The sequence below is a fragment of the Toxorhynchites rutilus genome, chromosome 3 (assembly GCF_029784135.1).
Source record: "Toxorhynchites rutilus septentrionalis strain SRP chromosome 3, ASM2978413v1, whole genome shotgun sequence".
Taxonomy (NCBI): Eukaryota; Metazoa; Arthropoda; class Insecta; order Diptera; family Culicidae; genus Toxorhynchites; species Toxorhynchites rutilus.
In genome coordinates this window covers 153,766,493-153,790,141 of record NC_073746.1, presented here as the reverse complement: position 1 = coordinate 153,790,141, position 23,649 = coordinate 153,766,493, and the positions used below count along the sequence as shown (strand labels likewise).

At 40.4% G+C, this 23,649-nt stretch overlaps 1 protein-coding gene across 2 annotated transcripts in view; it reads right to left on the bottom strand.

Annotated features, from left to right (window-relative positions):
- Positions 1 to 23,649, bottom strand: part of LOC129774401 (inactive dipeptidyl peptidase 10) — a 502,809-nt gene that overhangs the window by 18,445 nt on the left and 460,715 nt on the right. For both annotated transcript variants that reach the window (XM_055778134.1, XM_055778135.1), the window contains 6 exons: positions 19,879 to 19,993; positions 11,537 to 11,651; positions 10,806 to 11,411; positions 10,394 to 10,746; positions 10,216 to 10,334; positions 9,667 to 9,852 (listed from right to left, as the gene is read on the bottom strand). In XM_055778134.1, the coding sequence (XP_055634109.1) occupies positions 9,667 to 9,852; positions 10,216 to 10,334; positions 10,394 to 10,746; positions 10,806 to 11,411; positions 11,537 to 11,651; positions 19,879 to 19,993 (1,494 nt within the window). The remainder of the gene's footprint in view (positions 1 to 9,666; positions 9,853 to 10,215; positions 10,335 to 10,393; positions 10,747 to 10,805; positions 11,412 to 11,536; positions 11,652 to 19,878; positions 19,994 to 23,649) is intronic.

The following is a 23,649-nucleotide window of genomic DNA, read 5'->3' as shown; positions in this document are numbered from 1 at the left end:
TTCCTGAGCGTCCGAGAACACCTTAGACGGGATATCTGCTGTTTTTCGCTTGGAATTGACAAACTTCCAGAAGCTCTTTGGATTTCTACGCAGGTTTGTCTGGACACGAAGCACGTATGATTTGTAGAGGGCACGGTTAAGGCGTCGGTATACACTGCTAGCGAGTTGAAAGTTGTGTATGGTTTCAACAGTTCGTCGACGGCGTAATTTACGTTGGCAAGAATTTTTGTCGCGCCGTAGAATGCGAAGAAGTGGAGTGCTCCAAGCTGGAGACATTGGAGGTTTCCTTCGTGGGGTATTCGTCACGAGCCAGCTGCAAACGATTTCACAAAAACGCGTCGCCATGTCGTTAACGTCCTGACCAAGAGCGTTCCAATTGTAGCTACTCAGAAACTCGTTAAATGCAGCGAAATTAATTTTTGCGTAATTCAACGCTTGTTCGCCTTCGTTCCGATCCTCAACGGCCAACACTGCTCCTCTTGTATCCGATAACGATAATACTAACGGAGGATGGTGCAAATCCACCGCTAGCAGTGGCGATACAGATTCGTTGATAGCGATGTTAATATCGGGAGCACAAAAAACCAGATCCAGTGTTCGGCCACGAAAATTACGAATGAAGTTGCGCTGCTGGAGACCGAGAAAGGTGATTCCATCCAATAGAACAGCACTCGCCGCAGAGGTCAAAGACGGATTCAGATCAACAACAGAGTTAGCATGTAATTCCCATGCAATATGAGGCTGATTGTAATCGCCACATACCAATACGGTGTCATCAGAAGACGCACGGTCACACAGCTCACGCACAGAAGCCAAATGGGAATCATAAACCCCCACGTCACGACTGCGGTCGGGAGGAATGTATACTGCGCAAAGTAATATCCTTTTCCCACGTATGGTAAATAGTGGAGACACAAATCTGTTCCAAAGAGTTTCCATTCCTCATTTGAACCGATACAGCAGAGAAGTGACGAGCTACTGCGATAAGGACACCACCAAATCTGGACTTGGAACTGTTGGAAGGACTACGGTCACAACGGAAAACGTTAAATTCAGCTCCGTATAGCTGTATGGAGTTGATGCTGTCGTCAAGTCCGGATTCAGTCAACATGATGACGTCGTAATTACAATCGCATACTGCTACATAGAGATCGTCAATTTCCGTCCTTAGGCCGCGTACATTCTGATAATACAGCCACATAACATTGGAAGTCGTGTCGTTGCCCCTAGAAATGAGAGGCAGATCAGGTTGCGAATGGTGCTCGATTGAATCGTACTCGCCTAGAGTGGCACGTTGGAAGACCCCTTCCCCAGACTCAACAACAGGACCGGGACGGCTAATCTGACGCTGGCTACAAGGCTCGACTGAGTTGGACGGGTTAGGGGCTTCCATGATGCCGTTAATCGTGCGTCCCAGTAATCGAAGCTCATCATCGAGCTGATCAGTCCATATAAATTGGCTGGAAATTTGAACGAAGTCAGGCAGATACGAGCGATCATAAAATGCATACTTGCCTGAAGAGTCAGGTTGGGAGACTCTCCCCCAACATCCGACCACAGGACCGGGATGACTTGAACGGCAAGGGTCAATCCGAGGTGGATGAAGTCCGGCGTGTGGCACGACTGGGTCGGAGTAGTTGAGAGCTCCCATGGTACATTGTTTATTGCATCCCGGTTGTACAAACTTTGATGATTGCTGCTGATGTGAATCGCTGGGTACATATTCTCCTCGTTCTCCTCGTCCAATCTGCTTTTCTACTTCAGACGGGGCGTTTTGGAGAACCCCGACTGAGTTTTCCGATCTTGATAGTCGATGAATTCACGAAAGTATACTCCATCAGGCCACGTGTCAGCACATAGAGCCACTTCCCGATATTTTTCGTCAATTCCAATTTTGAACGAGACGAAACGCATCAAATTCAGGTCAGCGTCCTTTTTTACCAGCTTTTTGACAACTATGGGTTCGTCGCACGGAATGCACTCGGTGACTAACGAAAGTATGTCATCTTCAGAGGCTTTTGGATCGATTCGGGACATGTATACCCAGCAGTTTTCAGGCTCTGGGGCAACAACAGGGATGGTGGTTTTTGTTTTTCTCCTACCGCACGACATTGTAGGTAGCTTTGGAGATTCTAGTTCCGCAGCATCAACGGATCTTTTAATAGTTGGTCGTTTAAGGCTCGGCCACGGTTTGGGAGTTGTAAGAGCAGTGGAGACTTTGGTTGCTAATAATTCCACTTACTCCCGGTTCTTCACCAACTCTGATTGGATTCCTTCCAATGCAGTACGATGTGTTCATTCCCGGCAGTAATCGGTACTATACCAGCGAGAAGGCGTCCAAACCCCTCGGGTTGAAGTACAAATACAAGCATAAGTTTGAGAAGAAAGTTATACTGTATATTGCAATCTTCGACACAGGAATTTCAAACCGAGTGGACTTGCCATCAACCAGGAGGAGTAACAGGAGAAGATTCTTGTTCCGTTCTTAGAGGAACATTATTCTGATCTCTGAAGTACGTCTTCTGGTCGGACAAGGCGTCTTCCCATTACGCCAAGAAAACGTTGGCGTACCTCGAGGAAATACAGATACCGTACGTACCCAAGGAACAGAACCTGATCAACTTGTCCCAGAGCCGTCCGATCGTGGACTTTTTTCGGCTCCCTCAGTGCCCTGGTGTACAAGAATAATTGGCGGGCTACGGACACCAAGCAACCGACCACGAGGATCCGGAGTAGCATCCGGTTGCATCAGTGCCGTTCAGCGCTCTTGTGAGAGCATCTCCACTAAATTGCGCCGTACGGCTGAGCACGGCTCCTTTGCCAACATTCACTAACTTTGTTTTGAAGAACAACCGTTATGTTTTTGCTTGAAATATTTTTTTCTTTTTTTACTATATCACTTAAGAAATTCTCATTTTTTATTGAACACCCGTCAAACACCTGAAATATCTTCAAACAAACAAACCTTGAAAGTAAGGTCATTATCAATTAAGGTACTTTTTTCGTCAATGTGTGATGTCAACATCCAAGTACTGCTTAGGCAGTATTAGTTTTTGTTTTTATTGATGTTTGAAAAGTTTTTATCAAAATGGAAAGTAAGAGGAAAGAAACAAATATTGTTACACGTACAATGATAACAAGTAAGACTTGTCGAGGAAAGACATTGCGGGAAGTAGCAGCTGCTGTTGGAAGAACACACTCTACAGTAAAGACAATCATAAACAATAGAAATACAAAGGAACCATGGAAAATCTCCCGGGTAGATGACACAAACGGATCCTGTCTTCCGATGATGAACGGGTAATTGTGCGCACATTTCGAAAGAATCCTAAAACAAACATATCTAAATCGACTACTGAAGTAGTCGGCATCATTGGAAGACCTGTCAGTGCAAACATCATCCGGAGAGTAGCATACAGGAACAATCTGAGAAGTCAGTTGCCCGTAAAAAGTTTTTCATCTCAAAGGTGAATATGGAAAAACGGCTACAGTTTGCTAAGTCATATGTAAACAGACCCAAAGAAATTCTGGAACAAGGTTTTTTTATACGGTTGAGACGAAAACCAATGTCTTTGAATCGGAAGACAGATGGTGTGGAGGCGGCGACAGTCAGTTGATGTTTGGGACAATAGCGGCTTCTGCAACTGGAACCATGGAGTTTATCGACTCGGCGATGGACTTAATTGAACATCTGGAAACATAACCTGTAGTCTCTCGTTATTACTACTTTCAACAGTATAATGACCCGAAGCAACCTGATCTCTTCGTGCGGGAGTATCTGCTCTATAATGTCCTAATCAACTTAAAACGTCTCCGCGATCACTTGGACTTGAACACTATTAAGCATCTATGGAAATCAAGAAAGAAACCAAGACCCGTCTGAAAAATAAAAATCCAAGCAACAAAACGGAACTCAAAACGACGATTAAGAATATCTGGGAGAGCATTCCGTCTACAGTGACCAGGAATCTCGCCTCGGCGCTTGCAGGCAGTGGTGGGCGCCAAAGGGGGCCATACCAAATACTAGGGGACTGATTTTTGTTATCTGTTAACCTTTCTGAACTGATTCCAACTTTCTTTTTAAGAAAAATATGAACTGTGCACCCAACTTTGCCACGTCTGGATTGAAGATTTTTTGTTTGTTTTTTAAACATGAAGTAGAAATGCGACCATTTGAATTATTTTCTTATCACCACATGAGAGTGAAAAGGATCCATTTTACGATGAATGAAGGGTCACATCAAATTGCATCACGGAAAAAACGCTGTAGAAATTCGCCCAGTAGACCGATCCTTTTGAAAATTTTAGACAGTAAAATAAAAACTATTAAACAACTTTTGGCATTTTCTTTTTATTCATACTTTGAGCCCAAGCCCGTATGCTCGCACCTTCCTCTTTACCCCGTCCATAAGGTTCTGTACAACGTCAGGTTGTAGTTTTTTTTAACAGAAATCCATTTTCTCTTGAAGTCTGCCTCCGATTTGACAACTTTTGGGTTCTTCCGGAGGGCCTGCTTCATAATCGCCCAATATTTCTCTATTGGGCGAAGCTTCGGCGCGTTGGGCGGGTTCATTTCCTTTGGCACGAAGGTGACCCCGTTGGCTTCGTACCACTCCAACACGTCCTTTGAATAGTGGCACGAAGCGAGATCCGGCCAGAAGATGGTCGGGCCCTCGTGCTGCTTCAATAGTGGTAGTAAGCGCTTCTGTAGGCACTCCTTAAGGTAAACGTGCCCGTTTACCGTGCCGGTCATCACGAAGGGGGCGCTCCGCTTTCCGCAAGAGCAGATCGCTTGCCACACCATGTACTTTTTGGCAAACTTGGATAGTTTCTGCTTGCGAATCTCCTCCGGAACGCTGAATTTGTCCTCTGCGGAGAAGAACAACAGGCCCGGCAGCTGACGAAAGTCCGCTTTGACGTAGGTTTCGTCGTCCATTACCAGGCAATGCGGCTTCGTCAGCATTTCGGTGTACAGGCTCGCGTCTTCCCCACCATGTTTTGCCTTTCGTCGCGGTTAGGAGCCTTCTGAACCTTGTATGTACGCAGGCCCTTCCGCTGCTTGGTCCGCTGTACGAATGAACTTGACAAATTCAGCTTATTGGCGACATCCCGGACCGAACTTCTCGGATCACGTCTAAACTGCTTAACTACGAGCTTGTGATCGTTTTCACTGACGGAGCGTCCATTTTTACCGTTCTTCACCTTCCGGTCGATGGTTAGGTTCTCGAAGTATCGTTTTAGTACTCTGCTGACCGTGGATTGGACGATTCCCAGCATCTTACCGATGTCCCGATGTGACAACTCCGGATTCTCGAAATGAGTGCGCAGGATTAATTCACGACGCTCTTTTTCGTTCGACGACATTTTTCCAAATTTACGAAAAATTGACAGTGAAGCATGGCCAACGTGATCTATACACTCTTATCTGATTATAAGCGAAAGCTGAAGATATAATTCCTAAAAATTAAATTTCTCAACGTTTTTTCCGTGATGCAATTTGATATGACACACCCTTTAGAAGCGAAGCGAAGAAGCGACGCTTTGTAGTTTTTCGGGTTCAAAAAGTAAATGAATCCGAAAAACTAGAAAATAACAAACCAACACGGGGTGTACACTCAATTTTGCGATTGACTGTATGTGCCGTTCCAAACTTAAACGACAACACGCTGGTTGCGGTTCCTATTTTACTACACACTTAAAACAGATGTATAACTACCTTTATATTACACTATGTCGTCAAAAACTAGCAAGTAACGTAGTGGCGAGGCACATTTCAGCTGTGCGAATCATTTCTGCCACTCAGTATTCGAAATCTCAAAATCTCGGAACAGATACTTGCAGTCAAAGCCAGAAAAACTACATTTTTGAAGGTATTTTGAAGTTGACAATAACTATTTAATCCATACAGCCATCGAGCAGTCTGAAAAGTTTAAAGTCTCTATAATACAATACCTTATACCTTACCTGCTTGGCCACATTCTATCATCGGACGCCAAGGAGGAAAGAAGCTATCTTGAAATTGATTGTCAGCAATCTCTTATAGATTGCTGTATTTGCCAGGGATGTATGCGGTGCGATACCGCAAGAGTGAGAGACAGGAGTTTCAATGGGATATGGAGCAGGAGAGCCTATCGAAGTGTATTAAAAGCGGTGGAAGCGTCGCGCCGGGTGAATGAGTGACTAATCGCGCTCGACTTGATAGAATACTGGAATTTTTAAACGGTTTTATTTAGCTGTGGCATATTTGTATGTTTGTATGTAACATATTTGTCTATGGCTCTGTAACACATTAATTTAAATTCGACCCTTTTCCTGTTGACCGGTTGATCTGAAATTTGGAACACACCTTTATCTCTGCAGTCAGTATAAAATTGCGTATTTCATGATCTTGAAAATCCAAGATGGCGACAGCTACAAAATGGCGGATTACATATTTTCTCAAAGCCCCATCAATATGGGTATCAAATGAAAGGGATTGACTAGTAGAACACAGTTATTTATGAATAATGCAAATCCAAAGTGGCCGCCACCACAAAATGGCGGATTACATATTTTCTCTAAACGCCATCAATATGGGTTCAAATGAAGGACTTGACTAGTAGAACACATTTACCCACCCGTCTTTTAAATGTTCAATTTGTTGCTTTGCTGCTGTGCATGTTGTTTGCGTCACTCAGTAGAAGCACTCTAAGGAAACAGGAAATATTTATAATGTTAATTCCGTCCTTGTACAATAATTGGACCGGACGAAAATGTAAAAGATGTAATGTGATATTCCTATTTTAGTATCTCGAGAAAAGTCGACATCATTTGTTAAGACTGGGAATTATTATTTTTTTAAATATGCTCCTTTAAAGGCTACGTATGTGTTGCGACCAAGCAAACCATTTGTCATGACAATTGTCATGCGAAAATGCGAAAACAGAATAGAAACATACGGTATGAGGCATGATGTCGACACCAACCTCTTTCAGTTTCTATTCTCTTCTCGCATTTTCGCATGACAATTGTCATGACAAATGGTTTGCTTGGTTGCGACACAATACCATGAACCATCAGCCTTTTTTAGGGCCATCCAAAATTCATCCTGAAGTGTTCATACTAAAATTTTGATGAACGTTCTTATGAAAAATTTGAAAAATAGTGTCCAACACACGTATTCATTTAGTAGCAATGCTTCTACATCGCATTGAGATTGGATCTTTCCACGACGTATCGCCAATAAACCCGATCCATGGCTGCAGTCCTTCGATCCCTGGCTTCATCAATTCTTCCCAAGTCATTCTTCACCTGGTCCAACTATCTCACACACTAGGCTCCTCTTCTTGTTCCCACCGAATTCGATGCGAACACCATCTTTGCAGGGTTGTTGTCCGGCATTCCAACAACATGTCCTGCCCATCCCACTCGTCCAGCCTTGGCGACTTTCTGAATGCAGAGTTCGTCGTAGAGCTGTGCCAATTCGTGGTTCATCCTCCTCTTTAAACTCCGATTTACTACATCCCACCGATCCTACGTTTGACGTTTGAAAACACCATGTACTTGGACATTTTCTGCGAGCATCGTTTTCCGGATCTCCCGTCTTCTATTAGTTTTCCCGGATCTCCATTGACGAGCCCCGCTGCGGGCCCTTTCCTACCAGCTGCTGTGCGATGTGATTGATTGCCTTCTTAGCTTCACCCATCGTCGGGGGTGGTATATCGTCGTTGTTCACAGTACCGGTACATTTCGATCTGCGTAACAAAGCTCTTGTGTGAAACGATTCGTTTCTTAAAGAACTTCCGCAATTCTCGAGAACGATAAAGCAGCTTCATTTGCTCAAACTCTAGATGTGTTTGCTGGCTTTGCTTCAGTCGGTACCGTTCCACGTTTTGTCGAATCGCTCGTTGCAGCAAGACGCCGCGTGCTGCTTCTTTCTTGCTCAGAAGCACTCGGAACTTATCATTAAACCATTCGTTCCGTTTTCCCCTTTGCCCATATCCGATTACGGTCTCTGCTGTGTTGCTGATCGCCGCTTTCAGGGTGTTCCAGCATTCATCGGGGGAGCAGCATTCAGTTCGTCTACCCCCGGTAATGTAGCTTCAAGACGCTGCGAGTATATTGCTTCTGCAGTCGTCGTAGATGGTATCGTGGTGAGCGCTGATGTCTTATGTTGTAGACGATCTACAGTTTAGAACGCAGTTTGACCATCACCAGGCAGTGGTCTGGAACGATGTCAGTACCACGATAGGTTCTAACGTCGAAGATATCTGAGAAGGGCAGACCATCGATCAAAACGTGGACAATTTGTGTTTCCGTTTACTGAGGTGATCTTCAGGTATAATCATATTGGATGCTGTGCTGGAAAAGGTGTTACGTATGGCTAAGCACTGAAGCACTAAAGCACTGAAGTCTATAAGTCTCAGGCCGTTTTCGTTGGTTCGCGGATGGGCACTGAGCTTATCAATGATCGGTCTGAGCTCCTTCTTTTGGGTAGCGACCGTGTTCAAGGTTTGTTAGCGTGTAAATTCTTCTTTATGGTCATCGGTGCTACCCAGATGAGGGCTGTGGATGATGATGATACTGATGTTGAAGGAGTGGTCACGCATCCATAATCTGTACATTCTTTCGATGATTGTCCTCTAGCCATCACCCGTTTCTACACCTCTCTCATCACGATGAGAGCTGTACCTAGCTCATGTGTGTTGCCGCAGTTCTTATATATGGTACTAGCTGACCCGGCAAACTTCGTTCCGCCCAAAATTTGGCTCAATTTACTAGATCCCTTGATACTTGAGTTATGCAGAAGTTTATGTTTTATTTGTATGGCAGCCTCCTTCCTCTTAGAGAGGGAGTAGGTTTGTCAAACCATCATAGAAACATTTATTGCCCCCCGAAACCTCCATATGCCAAATTTGGTTCAATTTGCTTGATTAGTTCTCGTGTTATGCAACCCTTCTACCCTCCTTTAGAGAGGGGAGAGGAGTGTCGAATCACCATAGAAACGCTTCGTGCTCATTAAAACCTTCACATGCCAAATTTGGTTTCGTTTGCTTGAATGATTTTCGAGTTATGCAACCTACCCACCAACCCGAGGGGTGGAGGAGTATCGAACCACCAAATTTGGTTCCGTTTGCTTGATTGGTTCTTGAAATATGTCCTGCTACTTCATTCTATAGATGGTGAAATCTTTTATATTCTTTAGATCGTTGAGAGCGCCCGCAGGTTGCTTGGAACGTCAGTGATGATTCGTTACGGTACCCATTTTTTAGGGCACAAGTTTCATTTCGACACTATTTTAATAAAATAATTAATGAAGAATTGATATTGCAAATCTATAACCTATATTGCAAAAATTCATTAGGGAGTGTCCAAATTGATTGATGTAAAACTTTCGTAAATTCATCAAGGAATGACCGAGTAATAAACTCTCAAAATTTAAAACTTCTCGTGGTGCGGTTGATTTTCAGTTTTTCAAACCCTCAACATGTTCGTCAAAGACGTGATCCTACTTCAAAAACCAGTCGTTATTAAAATTAGTTATAATATAGTGAATATTGTATTTTTGGGTACCCTCCAATTTTTCAATTGCAATCAATATTACATTCAATATTCAATGGTAATAATTTACTTCACCAATTTCGCTCTATGTAGTTAAAAACAATCATAGGTAGAACTGAAACTCACCAGCTTCCGGAAGCAGTCCTCGAAGAATATCGTCATCGACCGGTAGAGATGCCGTTTAACCCCACCCAGATTATGACCCTCGTCTGGATATATCAGCTGCTTGTAGAGGGCTCCTTTCGCCGAGAGTGTCTTCGAGAACACCATGCTCTGCTGGAAGTGCACATTATCGTCTGCGGTACCGTGAACCTTCAGCGTTTTTGGTGCGCGATAATTGTTCATAAATAAATAAAATAGAAGACAAATTACTTTCGATCGGTGGAAAAGTTTGCAAAGGAAAGTGCAAAATAGAGACAAGGAAGGATGAAACCGGGATGTGTCCAGACAGCGCCGAGTGGCGTGTAATTAAATGATTTATTGCTTAATATGTGTGGACTGAGTGGGGAAATATAATTCGGATTTTTTTTGTGGAAACAAATGGTGCACATAAAGTGTGAAGTGTTATTTTCTTGCTTCCGGGCATTATATACCACACCCCGAAGCACTTTAGCCTTTCTTGTGGTGGTAGATAGAGAAATTGTGTTTTCCTAAATTGACCGCTTATGAGCTCACCATAAGGAACTGCTTATCACGCAGCTTTTCAGCGTGTTTTGATAAATCGCTATCCTCGTACCCTTTGTAGTTGTCGGTTACGTTCGGCAGACCCATGTAACGTTCCGTATATGTTGAATCTAGGGAATTAATTCACCGGTAGAGCGATAATGTTGTATGCAAATGCGGGGCATCTTACCATAAAGCTTCCAGTTGGTAACGGGCGCTACACTAATGCCACACTGGAACAGTGTCGTTGGACTGGCCATTGCCAGCGCGGCCGTGTAGCCACCGTAACTCCAACCCCAAATGCCGACTCTACGTTTGTCGACAAAGTGCAAACTATCTCGCAGATATTCTGCAACCTCCAGCTGATCTGATACTTCCACAGTGCCAAGGCGGCGATATACTTCGTGTAACAGCTGATAACCCTGGCCACTGGAACCACGTCCGTCAATTTGTGTCACAATGTAATCCTTGGTGCCAGCTAGATATGTGTTCCAGTCGATGCGCCACTTGTCCGTTACCAGTTGTGTCCCGGGTCCGGAATAGCTGGAAAGGTATCACAATTTAAGGTAGAATTTGTTATTACGTCTCACATCTACACTTACACATGCACAATCATTGGATACCGGGTTATTTCATCTTCCCGCAGTCCGGGTGGCAAAAATAATCTAACCTGGGCATGGTACCCACCGGAGATCATGACTGGGAATGACTTGATTTGTGGCAGTGCCACTTTTGATATCCGCTCCGCCAGTGCAGTATTATTTTGTAAATAAAACAACACATGAGTAGGACTCTTGGCTGGGTCCGTAATTATCCGAAAGATTGCACTGTACGGTACCACCGGACCGAGGCACTCTATCAAAGCGAACTCGTTGCTGTTGGGCGCGAAGGTGGCTGTAAAGAATTGGCAAGGAGTCGGTGGGGGAGCTGGCTCTTCTGTTTTTCGCTTCTTTTTCGGAGAAGCTGTCGTCGGAGGGATTTCAATGTATTCCTCATCTTGCTCTTCTTCGGCTTCATCCAACCAATCATCGTTCCATTGTTGCTGCATCCGATTGGAGGTCTTGGCCACATGAGCGTGGCCACTGTGGTGGTGGGAACAGGTTAGACATCTAGGGGCGCGTGGCGGAGTGCCCTGTTTCGGAGGCAGTGACGAAGCTCGGTACAGGTGCTGCTGGCCAGGCGAGTGCTCTGGGACACCCAAATAATATCTGCCCAAAAACACAACGAGAAAAAAAACATCAGCAAAGGATGGATAAACTAAATAAAACCCACTCCAAGGGACGGAAACATGTTTCCCGAGAAAAAAAATGCGAGTTTGTCATAAAACACTCACACGAAATTGTTCGCCTGGTCCCAGTGGAGAATTTTGTTCACCTCGAAGCGACCATGCGTCAATGGGATGATACGCTTTTTGCCGATGTGCACATGTACGAGATGTCGGAAGTGTCCTGCAAAATGTGGGGGAAAAGATAAAACTCGTGAGAATGAAAGAGTGAGTCAACCATAGCGACACGAACCGGAAGGAGGGTGTTCCGGGTAATATATAAATATATGCATGTCGGGAACTGGGGGAGGCGAGTATAAAAATGTGTTCAAAATAGTAGCGAAAGGGTAAAAGACAATTCAATAAAGGCATAAATGAATTGTTTCCACCCACTGACGAGGGTCCTCTCTGGGGGATGGTAGTTTTATGTGTAGCAGTAATTTGAACGAGCTCATTTCATTTTCATGCTCGAGTGTTAATTACTCTTGGTTTTTTTGGTTTACTCTCCTTTGTTGTTGGAAGTATCATCAGTTAATTGGAGGATAATTTTCGAGCAGCGAGATGTTACCAAAGTTGTGTACATGCCTACTCATAGAAAATTCGAGTTTATCACCGATTGCCGAATAAAACACGATGAACAACGATTGCGAAGCTTATCTTCCTACTCAATGCAAATGCTTCCTTTTTGGAGGGGAAATAATCGATGAGTGAAATGCGCGGAAGAATAAGAAAATTTTATTCGCAATCAGCGTTTGCTCCATAATACGTACGTATATAATATTAGGTTAGGGAAAAAGGAATACATTATTATTCTGGTGCTCGATATTTCGCAAAAACAGCATATGGATAGTCTTGACTCAGTTATGATTGAGCGATGATGGATAAAGACTGACTTAACAAAACACATGATATGTTTCAGTTTTAGTAAGCCGAAAATGCAAGCCAGATAAAAATATGTATAGAGTTTACGATTGTAATCCTGTTACAAACAATTTTTTAATTCTTTTTCGGCACTTTTGATGCCATTTACAACTACAGTCAAAGCTCTCTATAGCGACTATCTTTATAGCGACGTATCTCTCCAAAGGAAGCATGTCCACAGCTGAGACGAGACATGACAATAGGGGGCCGATTCCGGACCACTTTTTCTGTCAAACCCGGACCACTCGCAACTCGGCTCCTGATTGTTTATTTTTTTATTAAATCGTTTATTTTTACAGGCTCAGTTACATAAGTTTAAAGGAGCCAAACTTCTATCTGTATTGTTACAAGTATATATAAACATTTTTCATTAATTCTAATGTTAATGAAGTAGAGAACCGATTACTCGCGGTTTGCTCGAGTTTGGAAGGGTGACATTTTTTTCAGGTAAAGGAAAGGATATAAGGATATGTTGTCAATGTTCACACTCACATTCGCACTCACATTCATCATACTCGATTCTTAAGCCTATATTATATCTAATATTTATTTTCATTTCACCTCATTCTATTTTTAGTAAGAAGGGATTTGATTTCTCGCGAAGGAAAAGGAAAAGGAGAATATAAGGATATAAGGACAATCACACACGAAGATCGATAGCTTTTAGGAAGAAATATATTTGAGACATGTAATCAAGGTCTAACCGAGACAACACATCTCTCACCGGCACATTGGGCTGCCTTCCTCTAGCCCGAAGAGAGCATTAGCATTAGCATTGAGCTAGTTGCACAATATCGTAGGTGGTACGAATTCAGAACTGTAAAGTTAAAAGCTAGCCTCCATCCGTTGCTGATGATTAGTAATATCTCTTAGATGAAGGTTTGCTTTCTTCGACAGTTAAGAATTGTCCTGGCCACGTCCTTGCAACTGCTACGGAAAGGGATGGAATGTTAGTCCGATATTTACTTAAGAGAGATGCAGAGAACTCTACGACCTCTCATAAATATCTCTGGAATTTAGGAAATGTGTTAGTAGGGAAGGTAAGCCATAGGATACACTCAGCCAGTGTTACTGGCGTAGATTGTTATTACTAATAATTTAGTGGTACTTAAAATTACCATTACTATTATAATTAATATTGCTATAACTATTACTATTACTATTACTATTACTATTACTATTACTATTACTATTACTATTACTATTACTATTACTATTACTATTACTATTACTATTACTATTACTATTACTATTACTATTACTATTACTATTACTATTACTATTACTATTACTATTACTATTACTATTACTATTACTATTACTATTACTATTACTATTACTATTACTATTACTATTACTATTACTATTACTATTACTATTACTATTACTATTACTATTACTATTACTATTACTATTACTATTACTATTACTATTACTATTACTATTACTATTACTATTACTATTACTATTACTATTACTATTACTATTACTATTACTATTACTATTACTATTACTGTTACTTTTCTATTACTTTGTGAAAATGACATCTGCGGAGAGAAATGATTGATGAAATTATATGGTACTAGAAGGGCCTTCCTCTAGCACGAAGAGAGTTTTCTAAATTCGATCTGGCAACAAGATACTCCTCGCACGACCAAACAACGTGTTCGATGTCCTGGTAACCTTGGCCACAAGCACAGATATTGCCATCGGCTAGATTAAAAGGAAAGAGTAGCGCGTCTAACGAACAGTGATTGGGCATGAGTCGAGAGAAAGTGCGAATAAAGTCCCGACTCAAGTCCAGACTTTTGAACCATGGTTTGAGGCTAACCTTAGGGATAATCGAGTGAAACCACCTGCCCAATTCATCTTCGCTCCACTTACGTTGCCAGTTAGCGATGGTATTTTCGCGGACTAAAGAATCAAATTCATTGAAGGCGATTTGACACTGATAAATATTGCCTTCAATTGCACCTACCTTTGCTAATGAGTCAGCCCTCTCATTACCCGGAATTGAGCAATGTGAAGGGACCCAGACAAAGGTAATGATATAACAGCGTCTGGTTAAAGCACTCAAAATTTCTCGTATTCTCTCAAGGAAGTACGGCGAGTGCTTTTCCGGCCTCACTGAACGGATAGCTTCGACAGAGCTAAGACTATCCGTTACAATGTAATAGTGTTCAACAGGTCGTGAGGCGACGCTGTCCAGCGTCCAATGTATTGCTGCCAAATCAGCAATATACACTGAGCAAGGATTCTGAAGACTGTGGGAGGTGCTAGAAAATTCGTTGAACACTCCAAATCCTGTGAACTCATTCATAGAGGACCCATCAGTAAAGTACATATTATCACAATTGATACGCCCATACTTAGCATTGAAGATCGTAGGAACGATCCCCGATCGATGATAATCTGGAATTCCATGGATTTTCTCCTTCATGAACAGATCAAAATGTACAGAGGAATTGATGTAGTCAGGAAAACAAACACGGTTGGGAGTATACGAAGAAGGATCAACCTGCATAGAGATGAATTCATGATATGAGCTCATGAAACCAGAATGAAAATTTAGCTCGATAAGCTGCTCAAAATTTCCGATCACCAATGGGTTCATAACCTTACACCGGATGAGGAACCGAAGAGATAATAAATTGAAGCGATCTTTTAGCGAGAGTACGCCTGCCAAAACCTCGAGACTCATGGTATGCGTTGAGGGCATACATCCCAACGCAATACGGAGACAAAGATACTGAATTCGCTCGAGTTTAATGAGGTGTGTTTTGGCAGCTGATTGAAAACAGAAACTGCCATACTCCATCACTGAGAGAATAGTTGTTCGATACAACATTATAAGATCTTCGGGATGGGCTCCCCACCAGGTGCCGGTAATTGTACGGAGAAAGTTTATTCTTTGTTGACATTTTTTACTCAGATACCTAATATGGGCCCCCCAAGTACATTTGGAGTCGAACCAGACACCAAGATACTTGAATGACATAGCATGAGTGATCGGTTTACCCAAAAGTTGAAGCTTTGGTTTTGCTGGTCTATGCTTCCTAGAAAAAACCACCATCTCTGTTTTCTCCGTGGAGAATTCGATCCCTAGCCCAATGGCCCAGGTTGAAAAATTGTTCAAAGTATCTTGTAAGGGTCCTTGCAGGTCGGATTCGTTTGATCCTACGACAGACACCACTCCATCATCTGCAAGTTGTCTTAGGCTGCAATTTTGTGTAAGGCAATTGTCGATGTCGCTTACATAGAAGTTGTACAAAAGGGGGCTTAAACATGAGCCCTGATTGGTTGATGAGAAAAATAAGTAACAAAGATAAATATACAAAAATGGGCTTTCCAACATTTTTTCAGTGTTGCCGAATTTATTCAAAATTGAATGAAAGTTGCACATTTCAATTTAGTGAACATTTCTATTATCGATTCTTTGTATATTTTCGTTTCTATTGCGTCCTGTGTCTAGTTCCCATACAGAAACCGGAATTTCCACCCCACACCTTTTTGTGATTCTTCTGCCACCCAGCATAGCATAATAGCAGTGACCTAACAGAAAAAAGCATTCAATTATTTTCCAACCGTAAAACAGTTCGCAATCAACAAATTACATCCTAGCAAGAAATATTCAAAATCATGTTGGAACCATTTGGGAATGTTAATTTTTTTGTATTTAAATACTGATAGTATTTGAACGATATCAGGGCTGAATTATAGGGCCTTATTCTCCTATACACTTCACGGTGAAACGGGTCTTAAAAGGTATCGATCCTTATCAATACTTTCACCACTAGCAGTCAAAAAAAAAAACTCTGAAAACTAATCGTAACCGTTGTTTCGTGATTTGAGCACAATGTTGAAGCCTCGGAGCGAAAAATGTTATATTGGACGTTTTGACTGCCACGTTTGCACATTGGACTTATTACGTTGCACGATAAGAATTTGAAACTAACTACTAAACAACAATCCAGATATCAACATTTCGTTCTAAAGACAGATTATTATAGTTATCACTCCTGAAAGAAACAAAAACTCAAAACGCCCGAAGTACGACTTCGTGTTGTTTTGACTGCTTTGTTACTTCGGACTTTTCAAGCGTCGGAGGAAAGCGGCGTCCGAAGTAATATTCGAGTGCTTAAAATCCGAATCTGAACGATTGTTTTTGTAATGCATTCAATGAATCAAAATTAATAGCTTGCATCCATTAACTCGATTTGTTTACATTTGTTACATAGGACCTTTTCAAAAGTTAGGCGAGAAGTGTTTTCGCGTTGACAACGACACGGTGTCTGTGAATACGGTATTGACCCGGAAGAGTATTCGGTAGCCATCGTACCACAATTATCACTTTGTACAGGGAGAAGATAACCCGATATGTCTTAGGGTAAGGTGACATTGCCTAGGAGTACGCACGAAAATATGATTGTACGAATAGAAACAAACAATTTTGTTCTATAGAAGCAGACGAATTCGAACGAAGCAAGGAGAAAGCAATGTAACCACACCATTACAACTCAATGTGGTTGTTTACTTTCACTATTGCATACAATTCGTACGACCACTTTTCTGCATCCAGTGTCACCGCCGCCTTACCTCTCTTGTTATGCTGACGAGACTGCGCCGCAACACGAAGGATGTCAATCAACATTGAGCCAAGCAGTGTTCCCAACAACATCAATAATAACTAATTGAGGGGGAAAGATACCGACAATACTAATCCCTGTATACACCTCACAGTGTCGACATCTGAATACGAAATAACTTTTAACAGGGCTTACTACTCTCTAACAGATTCACCGGCCCGAAGGCAGTTTTGAATTGTTTAAATTTGAATGAAAAATTTTACTTGGCGTTATTTATTTATCTGAAGCGCGTCTTCCTTACCCTAACTTAACCTATTTTCTACACACTTTCCGATATTTCCACTAAAACTTATCATTATAATATAAAATTATCTTCAGATATTATTTTTGTAAGAAATTTTTTAACACATCCAAAAGCAAAGTTTTCCATTCACATTGAACACTAATTTGATACGGAAAATTTAATTTTCATTCATAATTTCTATTTGAAAAATGTTCATTCTGCCTGAAAACCTATTATTATCTTTGACACTTCACTAACTTCACTTTATTTGTGAAGTGTATACGATAATAAGGCCCATAATCTCTTGACAAATAGAATGAATCATAAATTTAACTCATACTCCTGCTATCAAATCTACTTTTCCTGGTTTTCTTAGTTCTCTCCAAGTTTAATTTTTTTTTGCATACCAAAAGTACAAAAAGAACAGGAAAATACAGGTAAACTTCGATATAACGTACATTTCACTTTCAAAATTGTACATTGTATCGAATTGTACGTTATATCGAAGCATAATAAAGTACTCACAAACGTAGTCTATATTACATTATTGTGTTGCTGTTTTAGTAAAGTTAATAAATAACTTCAATCAGAAGAGGAAGCCAGCCTTTCTCAAGATGTTTCCCTTCGTACTGTTGATTAAAGCTTGATTCATTTAGAATCCGGAATCACAAAACCAGCTGTATTTCGGAATTGATTGAAGGTACAAAACTTGTTTTAGCATCACAATAAAAATAATTCATTGTTCTATCAGAAAAAAAATATTAAAAAAAATTTCCTTAACACTTTGGAAATGTGTACGTTATATCGAGGTAAAATGTACGTTATATCGAGTGACGTTATATCGAAGGTACGTTATAACGAGGGTACGTTATATCGAAGTTTCCCTGTACTTATTATTCAAAATAGGTGACATTCGGTTGAATAATTAATACAAAAAAGGGTACAGCTCAGAAAATACATTATACAAAGAACACATATTTCTCTTATGAGAAAATAATCTCCCGAAATTTTATAACATATGGCAACCTTCACATCTTGCTTGGTCGGCGAAAATGCAGAAAGAAGAGTAAGAAGCCAGTTGTCACGTCTTGTCTTAGGTCCACAGGTCCCTTTAAAATCGCATAATTTTTTTTTTCTTTAATGCGACTATAGCGACCTTTTCTTCATAACGAGTCCGACGAGACTACACTGCGTTTCATAACTATAGAACCACTCATTTTTCTGAGTCTCCAGAGATATGTAAGAAGTCGGTTGAATTGAAGTATATAGTGAAGAATACAATAACTATCTTCATTTATAAGACTGGTCATTTGAACTTTATTGTTGTGTTCAGACGCGAAACATTCAAAAAACAAAAATTCCAGTGTTTCATAGATATAGAACCAGATGGAAAACTATCACTCCTTCACAACATTAACGTCGATTTCACATGAATTATAATAAGTTTCTAATTTGTAGGTCATTATTAGCTCTTAATCAGTTCAAATAACCGATTCGGGGTGGTTTCGATCAAGCTGCGCCTTGTTGTAGTTAGAGTGTATCTCGTTCTACGCAGAGGATATTGCTCGTTCAAGCTCTGGAAATCACTCATACTGCTTGTAAGCTGCATCTACTATTCGTACGGTCACTTCTCATAAGTTCCTGACAGGGTTTTGATCTGGTAAACAAGTTCACCAGTCCACAATCTGAAGCCTCTATTCATTAAACCATGCAATGACCTTCCGGATTTTATGAATTGATGTCAAATTACCCAATTATCACATTGTTTTTGATGCAAAAACAGGAGTAAATGATTCTAAAGTACTTAGTTGGACTTCTGTCTGTCCATTCGTGTTGATGGTAAGCTACAATGTACAATGAAGTACTTCAGAATCATATACTTCTGTTTTTGCATAAAAAAACACCGTGATAATTGGGTAATTTGGTATCAATTCATAAAATCCGGAAAGTCATGTCATGGTTTAATGAATATGGTCTTCAAATTCTGGGCTGGTCAGCATGTTTACTAAATCAAAACCCTGTCAAGAACTCATGAAGAGTGATCGTATGAATAGTAGATGCAGCTTACAAGCAGTATGAGTGATTTGAAGAACTTAAACGAGTAGTATCCTCTGCGTAAAACGAGCTACATACTACAACATGGCGCAACTTGGTCAAAACTGGCCAGTCATTTAAATGAAGATAGTTGTTATATCCTACACTATATACTTCAATTCAACCGACTTCTTACATATCTCTGGAAACTCAGAAAAAACTAGTGGTTCTATAGTTGTGGAACGCAGTGTATAAGTCCACTCTCTTAAAACCAGTAAGCAGATGCTTTCCAGATTATGAATGCTGGTTTATTAATCAAAAAATCTAGCAAACGATAGTTTTACTAAATTATTTGGTTATCTTGAACACATTTTTCTTTAGAAAATTAGATTATAAACAATTGTTTTGCTTTGTTTATAATATAATTTAACTGTTTGTGTGGCTTTGAGCGTTTCTCTCTTTGTAACGACATTCAAGTTCTCTATAACGACAGTTTCTTATTGTAACTATGCTAAACAATATATTGAAATAGACATATAAATTATGAAATTCTTTTTTCCCAACCTAATGTTTACACACGCCCTCACCTGCGGCTCCATCGCGCAACGGTGAAATCGCGATATATGAGCTTCCATTCTGGCTGAAGAACGGAACCGACATCTCATCAACCCATCCTCTTCCATCGCCACTGATCCGATGAGTCTGTTTGAAAAGTGAAGAGAAAAAAATGGTATTAAAATTAACGCATCTGTTGGATGTGAGCTGGGTAGACAGATCGAAATTAACTCGGGTTTATTTTAGGCATGAAAAATTTTCTTCTGGAACGGTATAACATTTTGCGGTCATTTTATCACTCGCTGATTTGAGGAAAAATAATTGATTGAATATCCATTCCTGTCTATTTGCATCATCGCATAAGTTCGTCTTCGAGCACCGGTAATTCCTTCAATATAAGCATTATCCTTGTATGCAGTTATGATGCTTCTTCGAATGAGAACATATTAGTTAGACAATTACACTTATCCCGGTTTTGTTGACCGTGTATCTGTGTGCCTGTGGTTTACAGAAAGAATGTAGATTGTAGATTTAGGGTAATTCTTCCACCATGGACAACACCTTAATTGCTTCTAGAAGTGTCTTCTTGGTATAACCGATGCTTTTTGATGTATGACTATGTTTTTCATTAAGGGTTCTAAATCAGAAAACAAATGACGTTTTTATGAAATAAAGTCAACGTTAATAGCTATTTTTCTCTGAACGGATTGTGACAATCTGCATACCAATAGGAAAAGATTTGTTTGATACGCTGTATATTATAATCCCATTGTCAGTAAACTATATAAATGGAAGAAAACTGGAAGCATTCCCATTTTCCCATACATTTGTGTGCTTTCCTGATCGTGCTGTCAAAAAGGGGCAGCTTATGCAGCCACGAGAATAGAAACAACGTAGCGGATAAGAGAATATTTGCGACATAAACTCCACCCTTGCGAAATAAGAACGCTGTCGCTAGCGTATTAATTTTACATTTTCTCTGAGTAAAATTTTCAGTCTCTTTCTACACCCGAAACAGCGAACATCCCTTATTCTGCTAATTTTGTGTCATCTTCGTTTCTCTTCGAGGTGTGTTCGTGGGCGAATATTTCACTCGTTCTGCATCTGGCGTTGTAAAGAATGGCAAAGCCGGCGTATTCATAATGTTTCTCGCTATAAAATTAAATCAAGCTCGGCCATCATCATCGGCTCACAAGGGAAATGATTCTTCTGCTGGAATGTGTGATCTAGTTTCGTGTTCCAATAGAAAAATTGTCTCCACCAAGGATGACATCTGCGCAGTACAACCGCAACTACATCTCAAGAAGCAATCGTCTTTTTTCGAGAATTATTGGTCTAGCAAAAAGTTTATTTAGAGAAGAGTGCAAAATGACTATAAGTGAGTATGCGTGTATTAAGTCGCTTCAGGCCACCAGGGTCTGACTTTGTACTTTTTTCGTTGCACAAACCTTTAAATTTGTTCATATCCTGTACGCATGAATAGCAAATTGAATAAAACGTATGCGTAGTCCTACGTCCTAAGCGGTCGTGTCTTGGATACAAGCCCCTCTAATATTTTTTTCGCGATTGCAACTCATTTATACTCCTTTATTGCGTTATCCATAATTTTCGCTATCCGTTACCTTGCTATTTAACAATAGAACTACCAACCGGTCAAAATTACAGGTAAAATTTACAGTTATTGTAATTTTTTTGTGTAAGTAAATTGTGAATATTTTTATTATATTTCCGGAAAAAATAATTTTTTTCTAAACATATATTTTTATCTAGTTACTGGCTGACCCGGCAAACTTCGTCCCGCTCAAAATTTATTTTCCGTTATCACATTTACGTTTTCTTACTAAGCGCACGTTCATGGGTCCAATCGCAGAACTGTTCATTGATTGACCTTCTAATATACCCTTTAAAATTACCTTTTACTATAAAATTCCCAGTACTTCTACCAAAACTCGTCATTATAATATTGTTATTAGGGGATTATTTTCAGACATAAATCTCGTTCAAGATTTTCCAACCACTTGCAAATAACATGTTTCGTCGTTACAGGGAATAAATGTTTCATACAGAAAATATGAATACAGACAGCTCTAAATCGGACAATTCCTTCCTCGATTTTTGCTCTTATCAACACATTCGGCGATCCATTTTTATTTATATAGATAGAAGAACTATAGAAGTGAGTTTTACCACATTAAAATCAATTTCTATTTTCGAACAAAGATCAATTTCGTTAGCGCAAACATCAGAAGAGAGGGGTACCATCACAAAAACATTTATTGCTCCCTAAAACCTCACATGTTAAATTTAGTTCCGTTTGCGTGTTTGATTCTCCCCCCCTCCCCTTAGGGAGGAGGAGGAGTGCCAAACCACCATAGTAACATCCACATGCCAAAATTTGGCTCGATTTCCTTGATTAGTTCTCGAGTTATGCAGAAATTTGTGTTTCATTTGTATGGCAGCCTCCCCTTAGAGAGGGAGAGGAGTGTCGAACCACCATAGAATCGTTTCTTGTCCCCTAAAACCTTCACATGCCAAGATTGACTTCATTTGCTTGATTGATAAATGATAAATCAGAAGAAGTCTTGTTTGTTTCCTCAGGGAGCAATAGTAAAGAGAATTAATGTACGTAGACCAAGAAGAATTTGATACTGTCGTAGACTTCGGATGAGAACGACCGTCAACAAGTTGAAATTTATGCTGATGGAACTATCTTTACAGAAAACTGAATGCACTCCAGGAAGTATATAAATAAACGGCATTTTCAAAGCAATAATTGGAGGATGTGAAGTGTGTGTACATGTGATATTACGTAAGTATATTTGTGAGTATCATCCCTGCTGGCAATCGTCGTACCCTCAAATACATGAATACGAAAGTTACGAATCGTTTATTCAGAGAGTACGTATAACATTTTGTAATTTTGGTACAGTGTGCGATGAAGTGTTCCGCTAATTTACTCCAAACCAGTGTTGCCACACGTACAGATTTATCTGGAATTGTACATATTTTTTCGTTATTTTTGGTACAGATTCTGTACGGTACAGAGTACAGATTTTCGTTAAAGTCAGATTGGTACAGATTTTTTCCATATGTGAAATTTTTTACATTTTATCAAAAAATTTATTTATTTTCTTACTTTTTATTAGCGATACCGCAGTATCGCTTGGTGCTGCTGATCATAAAAGCTTTTACAATGCAATGATTGATCAGTTTCATAAGGACGAAATTCCTTTCAAGGATCGTCTGAAAGGATTCGCATCGGACGGTGCGACGTATGTTTTGCCCCAGATCAACGGATTGAATCGTTTGCTCCAGGCTGAAAAGCCTAAATTCACGATGCTATATGAAGACCTGAAAGATTTTTATTTGTTTATTCTCACTAAAATCTGCGAGATAAAATAATATCTAAAGATAAAATTACTCCGTAAGGAAATCACAATTTCAGAGAAACGAGTGTACTCAGAGCTGTCAATAACGAGCACCTTATTGACGAGCAACGAAGGGGGAATCGTAAGATGTAAAGTCTCCGTGAACAAAGGAAATGAAGAAGAACGAAGGAGAATATTTGCCTAGAGTATAAACAGTTGATCTCGCTGAGCCAAACTTTCATTCTTCGTGAGGAAATCGACTGAACAACATTGTTGCTGGTCTAGAGGCAAATGAACTGAAAAGTTTAAACCCTCTTAAGACAAAAAAAAAAATAAGAACATTGTTGCTGGGCAAGCTGGACGGCGAGGGATCGAATGCCTTTCTCAAGGCAATGGGGGTGAAGGACTAATATGATGGATAAAGTTTCCTAAGGG